Source organism: Syngnathoides biaculeatus, chromosome 7, assembly GCF_019802595.1.
Source record: "Syngnathoides biaculeatus isolate LvHL_M chromosome 7, ASM1980259v1, whole genome shotgun sequence".
In the NCBI taxonomy this organism is placed as follows: domain Eukaryota; kingdom Metazoa; phylum Chordata; class Actinopteri; order Syngnathiformes; family Syngnathidae; genus Syngnathoides; species Syngnathoides biaculeatus.
Window position 1 is genome coordinate 31,687,564 of NC_084646.1, and position 13,223 is coordinate 31,700,786.

A 13,223-nucleotide genomic window follows, 5' to 3' on the forward strand; every position below is an offset into this window, starting at 1 on the left:
AATGTGAGAAATTTGCTTTTGTGCTATGGTAATATTCAGTTTGAAAGGGAGGGTTTGAAGCCTCTTATATCACTGAGCCTGTTTTGTAACTGCCCCCATGTACACAGTAATGTGTCCGTTAGAGGGCAATGAAAAGGTGCACTTCACAAAACATGGAGTCCATATCTTATTCAGTTTAAAACAAATAGAAGTGCTTTGGGTTTTTTTCTAAAATAAAAATAAACTGAGGCTATTATTACATTATGATGTACAGCATAGCTTACCCTCCTAAGACTTCATCTCTGTTGATGGAGTAGTAGGCTGCTATTTGATGATGTTTGGGAGTCACTATGCGATGGTCAAAAGGTGCTGGTGGTGGAGGACTGGAGTCTAAGAAAGATTAAAAAAAAACATGCTGATTGATTCTGACTAGTCATAATTCCAGTTCAAGATATCAACATGTCCCTTCTTGAATATTCTAAATCAAGTTCAGACTAATCAAAATCAAAACATAGATATCTGCAACTGGAATTATGACTATTAAAATCAAATTGTAGACATTTCAAACTCAAATTTTTCCAATTGGGGGCACAGTGGCGCAACTGGTTAGAATGTTGGCCTCACAGTTCTGAAGACCGTGTTTTAAATCCTGGCTCTGCTTGTGTCGAGTTTGCATGTTTTCCCCGTGCCTGTGTGGGTATTCTCCAGACACTCCGGTTTCCTCCCACTTCACAAAGACATGTATTAATTGACCCTAAATTTTCCCTAGGTGATTGTGTGAGTGGTTGTTTGTTTCGATGTGCCCTGCGAATGGCTGCCAACCAGTTGAGGGTGTCCCCCGCCTCTTGCCCGGTGATCGCTGGGATAGGCTCCAGCGCTCCCACAAACCTTGTGAGGGTAAGCGGCTCACTGGATGGATGGATGGATGGATGGAGTTCAACCACATTGCACTCTTTCTGGTTCTCTGCTAGATTATTGAATCTTGTGTTTTATAATCTGCTGAAGTACATGGTCATCTCTTTTGCTGATTGGCCCAATTTGCTCCTTCCACTAGAGTTTCCATTGATAAGGCACAGACAGCACTCACTGAACAGCCAGTCTATTTTCTCCATGCTTACTACTTTGTACATTATGAACTTTTGTAGCTTACCCATCCTTTGCATCGCATCAATGATTTTTTTCTGGACAGTTGTCAAGACTGCAGTCTTCCCCATATAGGCTACAACTGAAACAATTCAACCAAATTGAAGCAATTCAATGACACTTGGGGAAACTAGTGCGGGTGCTTTGAGTTTAGTACATGATTCTTTTATGACACACTGTTTAAAACATTTATGGCCTGTAAAATTTTGGCCAAACTGAATTTAGTTTCATCAAAGTTAAATTCTTACCTCCCAGTACCACCCTGATACTTCACCCTATGGACCAACAAGTCATTTCCAACTTCAAGAAACTGGACACAAAAGCCCTATTCCATAAGTGTTTTCAAGTGACCAATGACACACAGTTAACACACAGAATTTCGGAAAAATCATTTTTTCATTTTGAATTGGATCAATCTCATTAACAGCGCTTGGAGTCAAGTGACTCACTTGACCTTGAATTCAGCATGGAGAAAAGTTTGACTCGTGTGTACCATGACATGATTTTGAGGGCTTTCAGTAAGAGAGAGTTCCAGCCCCTGCTGTCACTGAAATTAATCTAATTGACAAGATTGTGTCCTTGGGAAAAACTATGGGACTCGAAGTACAATGAAGGATCGAGGATGTAGTGGAGGGCCATTCAGCTGAGTTAAAGACTGAAGAGGTGTTGCCCCTGGAACATGAACAGTTGAAGACATTGGTGGATGAAATGAAAACACAATGAAGGAAGGGTGGAAGTTGAGAGTTCTGACATAAAAGAAGTGTGCGCTAAGTTGGGTGAAGTGCAGCAATTTGTAGAGATATTCCACCCACATACAGCAGTGGTGAATAGAATTTTAATGATCATGTCATGGAACATTCAAGGTGGCACAGTGGCGCAGCTGTAGAGCAATTGCCTCCCTGTTTTTCTGTTATGGGTTCAAATCCTGGCCCCACCTGTGTGCAGTTTGCATGTTCTCCCTGTGCCTGTGTGGGTTTTGTCCAGGCACTTCGGTTTCCTCCCACATTACAAAAAACATGCATTCATTGAAGACTTTAAGTTTCCCTTAGTATTGATTGTGAGAACGACGTTTTGGAGATTGAACAAATCGAACCTTGAACACCTCACAAGAACCAGTTATGTTCGAACTCCACTGTATATATGTTCCACTGTATATATATAACAACTACAGTATGGCCAATAGTACACAGTGACTGCCATTTACTCATCAGATATGTGCCCATTTATATGTAATAATGTTCCTTAGTATTGGCAGTGTTATCTTTGAAGGATAAATATGTCAAGCCTCACCAATAAAGAATTCCTTCACATCAGCCTGGTCTCTATTTCCCTCATGTTTCCCTGTGTTAACTACATCAGAGTTGGTTTGTTTTGGGTTGTCTGTCTCCAACACATTTTCATCAGTCTTTTTGTCTTTATTGCCTTCCACTCGACTCTTTTTGAGATCGTCCTTCACTCGGTCTTCTTCAGTGACACGACGTTTGCTGCAGGCGGCCACATCACCAACCTCATCAGAACTGCAAATGCAGGCCAAAATAATTTAATATTTATTATTTGTGGAAGATGTGATGATTATAGAAATAACTATCTCTCAATACCTCTCTTGTTTAATGACAGAAGTCTTGCCAGTCTTAGAAGAAATGTCTGCAAAATTACTCAGGGTTTTCAATGATATTTCTGCTTCTGATTTATTCTTCTGGTTGCCTTCCTCTTCCTCATCATCATTCTCTGAATTTAAATCTGATGAATTTTTCTCTAATTTCACCTCTTCCTCAGGACCCGAGTCTTCCAAGACATCCTCGCTCTCCTGAGCTGATCCATTCAGAATCAGTGTGGATGACTCAAGATGGGTTCCATTTGACCAGTCGTCTGCCTTGTTTCCATGAGAACAATGAATATTCTTCTTGATGAGTTTTTCTACCTGCTCTGGCAGCACCAATCCAGTCAGTGAGTCTTAAGTAGGGGAGAATAAAGGGAAATGCATTTTATCGCAGTTTGATGTCTATTTTTCATTTTTATTTTAGAAGCTACTTTGTGATTATTTTAAGGAAAGTGTGAAATCTTCTCATTTAATGGCTGTTGGAGAATAATGATAATAATAATTATTATTATAATAACAACAACAATAGCACTTATAATAAACTATAGATTGTTGCAGCTAACAAATACTGGTAGTGAATCAACCCTACCTGGAGTTTCTAGAGACCTCTTCTTCTGAGGTTTGAGGCTCTTCAGGTTCAATTTGCCTTTATCCTTGTCACCGTTTCCCTTTTGGAAAACAACAATTCAACATGTGTGACTTTGACATAAAATGTGATGATCTAGAGTTCCAGGTTAAAATTTTATTTGAACAATAGACCTATGGTCTGTCATTGTCAGATTACTGAAAACCTTTTATTCCTGTGTGACTGTTCTTGCAATGTCTTTATGTCTCAAACGTATTCTGTCAATTGACAGTTTTTCTACTATGTTGGATCCAACTACTAGAGACAAATTCCTTGTATGTTTTTCACATACTTGGCAAAATAATGATTCTGATTTGAACGTTTCCTTTTTTTCACAAATTTCTGCTTAAATGCAAAGAGTATGCAGAAAATATTTTTCATTAATTTGTCTTTATACATAGTAAACTACATGAAAATGTAATTTGAGAGTCGAATTTTTAGATTTACTTTTAAAATATCACTGAACACTTAAGGATGAATCCCCCATTATTAGGGCCTCCACAGTTTTGGCTGTATTTTTATCATCATTATTATCAACTCACAGTAGGTCAATTGGCTGGTTTAAGTAATTTTCGTGGTCACTTCAAAGCAAATAAAGCAGATGCAAGTCTGAGCCGAAGAGGCTAGATCAGGTATGACCTTAGAAGAACATATAAGACAACTGAACCAAATAATTGCATTTCCCTTTCTTTGGCGGAGAAAAAAACTGCATAACATCAACAGAAGTCAATAGTAGGTTGGAGTTTATCATCGAACAAATCTATAATCAAAAAACAACTTCATGAATGTAAATACAATTTACAACAAGATGCAAGAATAAATTAGGGAACCAAAACTAGATTCAGCGAGAATCCTCATCTGGATTCCAATTCATTGATGCCAAGGTCAGCCACATGTAAACGTGACAACATTAATTTGGGCTGAAAACAGATATAATTTGTATTTAATATCAGCGTTTTTTGGATAGTAAAGAACATATTTTTGTGAATCTTGTAAAATATAATATGAAACTTACACTTAAATCATATCTTGATCCTTTGATTTCAAATTCATGTGAAAAATCATGAAATCTGTTATTGTCAAAATTCATATTCAGTGTGATTTTACAAAAGTCAAAACAAGCAATATGAAAATGATTCGTTGCTGTCAGTGGTGCAGTTGCTTGCATGTATGATGACAGAGGTCAGCATGATTAAAGGGCTCCTGTCATGAAATGGATGATTTTTAGTATGTAATTAAAGAAAAAACGTCAGCCAATATGGGCCCATGCATTTTTTCACCACAAAACATGATTCTGACGTATGCAGCTTTTTGTAACTCCCGCCATGAAAATCCTCTCAAGGGATTTGTTTTTGAGAACAAGCAGGAACTGGCGTAAAGGAGAGCAGCGCCCCCAAGTGGACCCGTTTGGTTCCATTAGTTTTACCTCCGGGAGGGTAGTTCATTGTTCCTTCGTGTTAGCCAAAATACCAGCTCATTGCATTGCTGGACATTGCTTGAACACGGGAGAATGGATTTAGTCTTCATAAGTTTGCAAGAGACCCGTTTCGTTGTGAAAAATGGATTGCACCGGTGCAGAGGACGAGAACTTTGTGGGTTCCAAATAACAGGTAGCCAGTAATGCAGCCTGGCTTGACGGTGTTCAACAAGTACTGCGGCGACTTTGAACATCCCCCTTAAAGCAGCACAGCTCGGCTCCATTATATGCCACCACAGCGCCGGTCACTGCTTCTGCGAAGGCTCGGCGCCGGGCTTTGCGGACAGGGGCGGCTCTGAAGAACCCAGCCGAGAATGCCTCACTCTGCCGCGTGCGCGCATAAAGCGCCCCGGCTCGACTGTGTTGCTCAGTATTGCGGCGTCTGTGAACACCGCCCTAAAGCAGGATGGCTCGGCTCTCTCATAAGCCACACCGGCCGGCTCATCCGCCATGGCTCATCTCTGCCGCGGACGGGGATACAGTTTGGTCGTGATCGCATATCATCTGAATATGGCTCGAAACAATAGTGTAATATTGCCCTGAGGGCTCGAAACATTAGTGTAAAATTGCCCCGGTAACTTCACTCGGTTGTGTGGTGTTCTCCTTTACGAAAAGAGCTTCCGTGTCAGAAGGGGTGCGTTTGTCTCCCAGAGTTAGGGTGCACCGCGTGTTTTCATTGGCGAATTTCCGGGTGACGTCACGAACAGAGGATGCAGCCAATATGGCGACCACTTGGATGTCGTAGAATGACACTTCTTCAACTTTCCGTATGGATGACGCGCTCTCCGCTCACATTAATTTTTTCATATGGACATTGAAGTGAATAATATTATATGTATTTTCCATTACAATATCTATTTTAGAATATTTATAGGGATGACACTTGGGCTTTAAAGAGGTTGTTTATCATAAGAACCTACTATCAGCACATATGCACACATTTTCCCTTTTTTTAAACTATGCTGTATAGATCGGGTACTATATGGGGTAAGCATTGAAAACACTTTCCTGATGCTCCTGTCCTTTAAAATCCCTTACAGAGGTTGGATCGTGCACTATAACCTTGAAAGCATTTACTGTAACAATGTCACGCTATTCAGAACAACAGCCAGGTATAGCTTCAGTCCAAGCCACTGATGATAAAGACATTTTGGATGACATAACCGGTCTGACCTGAATCATTTACACCTGCAGGACAAGTGGGGAAGCTATTTAACATTACCAGCTATCTTGAGTGATAGGTCAGGGAACAAAAGAACTAATGATAGACTTACTGGTACTAGGAGACTCAGTTGCTCAGATGTAGGTGCTCAGAACACAATCAAAACATTTCAAAGTACTTTAACCTTTAAAGTGTCACATATTTTACTAAAAATCACAGTGTTAAAAATCTGTTGCAGCATACAAATTTGAACACTTTAGAAAGCCTAACTGATTCCAATCACTCACTGGAACTTTTTAATGTGTATATTACCATACTTTAATTTTTGATTATGAATGTTTTCTTTACACTGATGTATATGCATGTTGCATCTATTGTGTGAACAAGAACCAATTCACATCCAGGAACATCCAAAGGGGCCTCTGAGCAGTTTGAGTTCCCAGCTCTGCAAATGGACTTGAACAATGCTATGGAAATTGATTAGCATTGTTCCTAAAAACAGTCCCAATTTCCATATTTTGGTCCACAGCATGATTTGAACATTGAACACCAACTGAGGTACTGCCACCTAAAACAAATGTAACTCTTGGTCAGTAGAGTGAAATAAGGACAATTTAGATGCCAACATGTACGTATATTTTTTTGGTTTGTTTTAAAGAAAAACATGAAATAAACATCATAGAATTTGATTCTTCCATTTTCAATGATCAACAAAACATCATGTAATTACAGTTGTGGGGTAGCAAAAATAAGGTTACAAACCAAATTTTGTCAGTTGCCAGTCAATTTTGTCAGTTGCCATCCAATCGCAGGGTACATAAGAATGAACAACTATTCACACACACAATTACACCTAAGGGCAATGTAGAGTCTCTAATTAATACATGTTCTGGGGTTGTGGGAGGAAACCGGACTGCCCGGAGAAAACCCACATAGACACAGGGAGAACATACAAACTCCACACAAGCGGGGCTGGGATTTTAACCCCAGTCCTCAGAACTGTGAGGTTTATGTTCTAAATGGTCATCCAACATGCCAACTAATATGCATTTGAAAAACATTTTTACTCATGAAATAGTTTTTGACGAGAAGTTTGTCAATTGTAATGGAATGTTGTCCAAGTCTTAGAACCCATAGAACTGCTCCATCAATACATTTCAGTTATTATTAAAACTAGGACACCAGTTCTACATCACTTGATCAGTATCTTAAGAGCAACGGCAGGCCCCACGGCATTTGGGCGTTGGTTGGTTACTTAGGGAGGGCGAGTGCGGCAAAAAAAAAAAAGCAAAAAAAAAACAAAGAGGGCATGTACAAGTGCAAAGTCATTAGAAAACGTTAAATAAAAATCCTTCCGCATCCATAAAGCATACAAGAAATGTATCTTGGTTAGAAGCCAAGCAGAGATAGCATACCTGTCAACCTCGGCCAATTGCTCCCCTTATTAATGAATGCAATTCCCCTTATTAAGCGATAATAAACCTTACAAACACAACGCGGCACATATTTACTCACAGCAAGACAGACTATGTAGAATAAAAACAAAGGTAACTTGATTTACCAAATAAACAACACAAATAATTGTTTCAGTTTCTTTCTTAGTTCTTTTCCCCACATGCAGCAAATTTAATGTTGCTTATTACAAGCAGCAGTGCAACATTTTGCGGACTTTATCTATTCTAAAGATGGTTTTACTCTGTAACAGAAACTGTCACAATTTAATTTGCAACAAAGGTGTCAGAGTATCACTTCCCATTGTCTTCATATACTCTGAATGTATTTTCCTCCCATGGCTGAAAACTCTCACTGTTGGCATTAGAGCGAGGAAGACAGAGCAACTTTGTAAATCTCTTTCATCAATGGAAAGCGATCTTAACCCAAATAATTTTTTTTATTTTAAATATGTTTGGCCAAAAAGACTCGGGGTTAATTGGTCTTCCATCTTGGCTTTTCTGACAGATGAGAGCATCAGGGAGCACCTGGTAATCTTCCCACTCATCCTTGAATTCTGATCCAGGTGTGGTGCAAACCTGTCAGCCAACCTCACAATGTGGCTTTAATCTATATCCTTTCTTGAGTCCAACACCACTAAATCACTGAGAACAGCATTTTGAAAGGGGAATTTGCTGATTATTTTGGTCACAACAGCCTCATACAACGCATGGAAGAAAAGAAGATCACTTCCTTTACTGGTGTAATGATTTGGTTGCTTTCATCATCGTCGTATTTGAAGAGAGCACTAGTACTCGAGCCAACTGCAAGTCTGCTATCTTCAGGCTGTAGGCATCTGTTTGTAAAGCCCACTAAACCCTAACCGTGAAAACTCAAGCGTTCAGTATGTGCATCTGGGAACATCATGTTTCAAGTCTGAATGCCATGTGTGATCTGGCACAAAAACACGCCATTGGCTTCATCAGCATGTCGGATATGCTGCGTTTTAAAAGTCTATAAGCCCAATAAGTCAACCCCTCTCGCCGGCATCGTTGTCGTTCCTCCAGGGAGCCGTGAACCGCCTCAACTTGCATGGGCTCCGTTTCAACAGCCTGAACCGATTGACGCTTGGTCTGTGATGCGAAGCTCCGTTGGACGTCCCCCTGTAGCGCGTCGACCCTCCCCTGTATTGCGAGCCTCTGGTTCACCCTCAGTGCAAGGATGATGGTGCTAGGGTGATGAGTGAGTCCAGGTCTGTGGGTAGTTCCACTGCAATGGGGTAATTTTGGATCCCGGGCGAGACACCCTGAATGAACGTGTGCTCCCTCATCCCACCCGCTCTCCGCCGCTCGAATGCGGAACTCAATGGCGTAATCCGCAATGCTGCGGTGCCGCTGCTGGAGCAAAATCAAAGCAGCCGCTACCTCACATTCCAGGGACGCCTATTGAAACACCTGCGTCATTGCACACACAAAGGAGGTCCAGGTGCGGCAGGTATCGGAACCGCAGCTCCGTATGGCTGTGTCCCAAGTCTCTGCTCTTCCCGTTAGGTGGGATATCAAGAAGGCTATCCTAGAGTGGTCAGCGGGGAAGGCGGAGGGCTGAAATTCAAAATGGAGGTCACATTGGACGAAGAAGGGTTTAATATCACCCGTGTCTCTGGAGAGCCACTTAGGTCATGAGCGTGGTGTGCACACAATCTGCTGGGCGTCCGTGACCGGCAGGGGAGCGGCTGCGTACGGGCTTAGGCTCGGGGAGGTGGTGAGTGTCAGCGGACTGGCGTCGGCAGCACTGGACATGGATGTGAACCACAAGTCCAGTAGAGCACACTTCTCCTGATTAGTTAACCTGGAGAGTGGCTTCCTGCTCGTCAATACGTGTACCCTGGATCTGCAAGGATTGGTGGATCACAGCTGAATCGCCTGAGTCCATGTTATGGCCAGATCGTTTTATCATGACCAGAACACAGGGTTGGACCCAAATCCATGACTCAGGAGACATTGCGGCAATTCGGGAAACATATTTATTCAGTCCAGTGTCGGGGATCAGGCACGCAGTCAACGTGAGCAGCAGTAACAAGAAAATCAGACATAGGAGGCAGGTCAGTGGGCAGGCAGGAGTCAGTACACGAGAGATCAGGAACGGGATTACGAGAGTGCGGGAACGAGGCATGAAGCAACGAAATGGCAAATGCCAGACCGTATGTGTGGTTCTATATTAATGGGACGTAATTACTAGAGACGAGGCGCAGGTGTACGCCTCCGCTGATTGCGACAGGTGCGTGACGTCTCGGGGACCGGTACAGCCGGGACAGGGACTGGCAGGGCCATGACAGTTTTGAGCTGTTCTTAAAAACATCAAAGATATCCACCAGCAAGTCATTGACATTCACTGGCAGTGTGTTCAGTCCACTTTTCACACAGGGACTGCCAAGGTGGCAAATGCATCCAATGCTAAACACAGCCTCATTATTTTCTATTATTCTTGAGAGAACAGTGTTTTTCTTTCCAACCATAGTGTTACAATTGTCACAAGCAAATCCCACATTTTTCTTGGAACAGTTCAAAAACGGCAAAGATTGCTGACACTGTACCTGATGCCAACTCTGGTAAATCAAGGAGTCGGGTTTTCGTGTTATCCCCAACAAAAAAGTGAGCCAATATAACCAGGTTTTTTTTTGGTGCTACGGTCATTGCTTTTGTCAATCATGAGGGTAAAGGGCTGAGTTCTGCAGTGTTCAATGACACGGTGTGTGTAGTGGTGTGTTAGGCTCTCCTTTATGATCATCGTTGATTTCGTCCTCCGACAAGCAAACTCCTGAAAAAATACAGACCATACTGTTCTGAAAATAATAAGAATAAGTTTAACCACGTTATAAATACCGGCATAGTCATATATCATTCTATCTATACAATTTTAATATATATATATATAACCACAGTTAACAATTCTATTTTTCCCGTTTTTTTTTGCAATTAAACAGACTGCAATGTCCAGGACTTGAAATCCAAAATATTTTCAATTTATTACTAGGAGCAAATACTTACATTAAATAGAATATATATATATATATACTATAATTGGAAAAATTGAATTGAATAATAAAATAATTCAAATAATTTTATGGCAATGGCAATCAGACCATCGTTGACTTTATACCATGAATGTCAGTAAGAAATTAGGATACATTTGAAAATCTTTACCTTAGCTGTGAATCCAGGAATATAGATTTCACTAAGTCAGAGAAGTGGTCAGCAGCCATAAACGGGATATTGTGCTTCGCAAGAAAATGGGAGAAGAGAACTTCTGCATTTGTAACTTTGTGGGATGCCGCTGGATCAGCAGTGGAGACGAAGTGGTTTGTCAATAAGACGTGTGATTTGCTTTTTGCTACATTTTCCACGTGATCGGCAGTTTTAAAATGGATCTTCAGATTGTAAAATCCACCAGCAGCAATTTTCACATCCTTTCTACACGGAATTCAGAATGAGAACTTGAGACCTTTTGTTGGCGATTTAATCCATCCAGCATATTCACTTTGGAGAGACTCCCATTCTTTTTGGTGTCGACCCGATCCTTGAGTTCTTCCCTTCCTACTTGGCCGTCCTTCCATCCTTATTTTCACAATTATAACTGGTTGATTCTTCGATTACAACACAAATCCCTGAGTTCAAAATATACAGAAACGGAAATAACGTGACGCGCGTGCACATTAGAGCCGAAATGGGTAAGACGAGATTGGTCGTACAAAAAACCATCCTTTTTTTATTTTTTACATTTTTTTTCCATACAAAAGTTGTTTTATGGGGTTTACAATTTGAAATGATCAAATAACGTATAAAATATGGGAAAAACGTATAAGTTGACAGGTATGAGATAGTGAAAGGCAGGCAGCCTTCATCTGATTTTCTGTGTGTGTATGTGCGCAGGAACATGCACGCTTTTGAAATACGGGTGCTCATGTGCAAGTTTTCTAACGGTGCTCCGGCAGTTGCAAAATCACAGAAAACTGTGTGGCATTAATAAAATTAGTTCCAAAGCCTAATGCCACCACGTCAAACATTTTGGATTCAAGCCTGATGTACGCAACCATCCTGCTCATACCAATGAGCTGATAAGTCAAATTCGTTTGAAGTTGCAACAAAGAAAACACAACGTAAAACCTTTACATGATGAAATCCATTTTAAACAGAATCACCCCACCCAATTTCTTCAGTTGGGAACAAAAAACATGGTGGTACATTTCTCGTCATCTTGCAATTATGGAACCCAACAATGTAAACACAAATGTGACAGCGTACCATATATGACGCATGTGTGATCACATAATATAAAGTATAGCCTTACTAACAATTGTAATCGATGTATCCATTTAAGATGTTAACAAAAGCTGTATACCTTTGAAAAGTAGTACTATGTAAGTATATTAGTGCCACCAGGATTTGAATTTGAAGTATAATGTGAAATAGGATTTGAATTTGAAATATAAAGTGAAATAGGATTTGAATTTGAAATGCCACAGAAAAAAAGGATTTGAATTTAAAAATGTAAAGTGATCACATTTTCTGAAGTTGTATTTTCGCATACCTTTTCAATGTTAATTCAACTGGCTACAATTAGCTGTCTGAAATACAACTGTCTACAATTTGCTGTCTAAAATTCACTGTCTATTAGATAGCGAATTTCAGACAGTGAATTTCAGACAGTGAATTTCAGACAGCAAATTGTAGCAACAACAAAACAAACAAAATATGATCACTTTACATTTCAAATTCAAATCCTCTTTTCAGTGGCATTTCAAATTCAAATCCTATTTCACTTTACATTTCAAATTCAAATCGTGGTGCCACTAATCTACTTCCATATGGTACAAATCTTGAAACAAAACAGGTTGATTTGATCTAGTTATTGCAGCTCGCCCGCCCTAAGTATCAGGGCGGCCAGCGGACCTGTGGCATTTCAGCACCCCACGCAAAAAGCATCGCAGCTTCAGTTCTCAAACATAATCAAAGTGGCATGTCTGTTTTCAAAAATATTCTTGCCCAGAAGAAAAAAGCGCCAATGACCCATAGCTATGTTTTTCATGAGCAAGACACCCGTGCAAAGGATGCTACAGTGGAGTTGCTATTAATAATTTCTTGTGTATCCAACCTCCTAGATTGATCATTAAAACTAAATTTTTTATTTCTAAAAACAATGTATTTCTTTTTACATAGGAAAATGTTTGATAAAGTGGAAAAAATGGATGATGGGTGTACATATATTTATTTCTCAAATGAATGGTTTGGCCTCTAACAGGTTCTGAGCTTTGGTTTTGTTCGAGAATAGTATATTTTTTTCTTTGAAGGTTCGAGCTTTCAGTTCTTAAATGAGAGAAATGTGAGAAAATGTTAATGCCTGTCTGAGGAAGGTTTATAAAGTGTCTGCTTCCAGTTTTAACAGCCTTAAAAAATGTACAGTATTAGAAACAAATAAAACATACTGTAAACAAAAAACAATGTAAATGGAAAAAATCCTGTAAATGGATAAAATGTCCTGTAAAAGAAAAAAAAATGAAAAAATGGAAAAAATAGATCTAAAAAAATCTACTTTATTTCACAGATTTCACTTAACAGGTATTTTGTGCCACATAACTCCTGCATTGAAAGAAGAAAAACTGGATATTCCATCCATTCATTTTCTTAGCATCTTATCCTCACAAGGGTCACGGGAGTGCTGGAGCCTATCCCAGCTGTCATCGGGCAGGAGGCAGAGTACACCCTGAACTGGTTGCGAGCCAATCGGAGGGAACATGGAGACAGACAAC

The 13,223-nt window shown here is 40.2% G+C and overlaps 2 protein-coding genes across 3 annotated transcripts in view; one reads left to right on the forward strand and one right to left on the reverse strand.

The window, feature by feature from the left end:
* Window positions 1-3,034, forward strand: part of LOC133502991 (uncharacterized) — a 40,128-nt gene extending 37,094 nt beyond the window's left edge. Inside the window, exon 3 of the mRNA XM_061824042.1 lies at window positions 2,899-3,034. Coding sequence (XP_061680026.1) covers window positions 2,899-2,933 — 35 coding nt within the window. The 3' untranslated portion in view covers window positions 2,934-3,034. The remainder of the gene's footprint in view (window positions 1-2,898) is intronic.
* Window positions 1-13,223, reverse strand: part of mylk4b (myosin light chain kinase family, member 4b) — a 58,303-nt gene that overhangs the window by 7,463 nt on the left and 37,617 nt on the right. For both annotated transcript variants that reach the window (XM_061824034.1, XM_061824033.1), the window contains exons 3-6: window positions 3,312-3,390; window positions 2,721-3,075; window positions 2,413-2,639; window positions 264-369 (exon numbers count right to left, since the gene is read on the reverse strand). In XM_061824034.1, coding sequence (XP_061680018.1) covers window positions 264-369; window positions 2,413-2,639; window positions 2,721-3,075; window positions 3,312-3,390 — 767 coding nt within the window. The remainder of the gene's footprint in view (window positions 1-263; window positions 370-2,412; window positions 2,640-2,720; window positions 3,076-3,311; window positions 3,391-13,223) is intronic.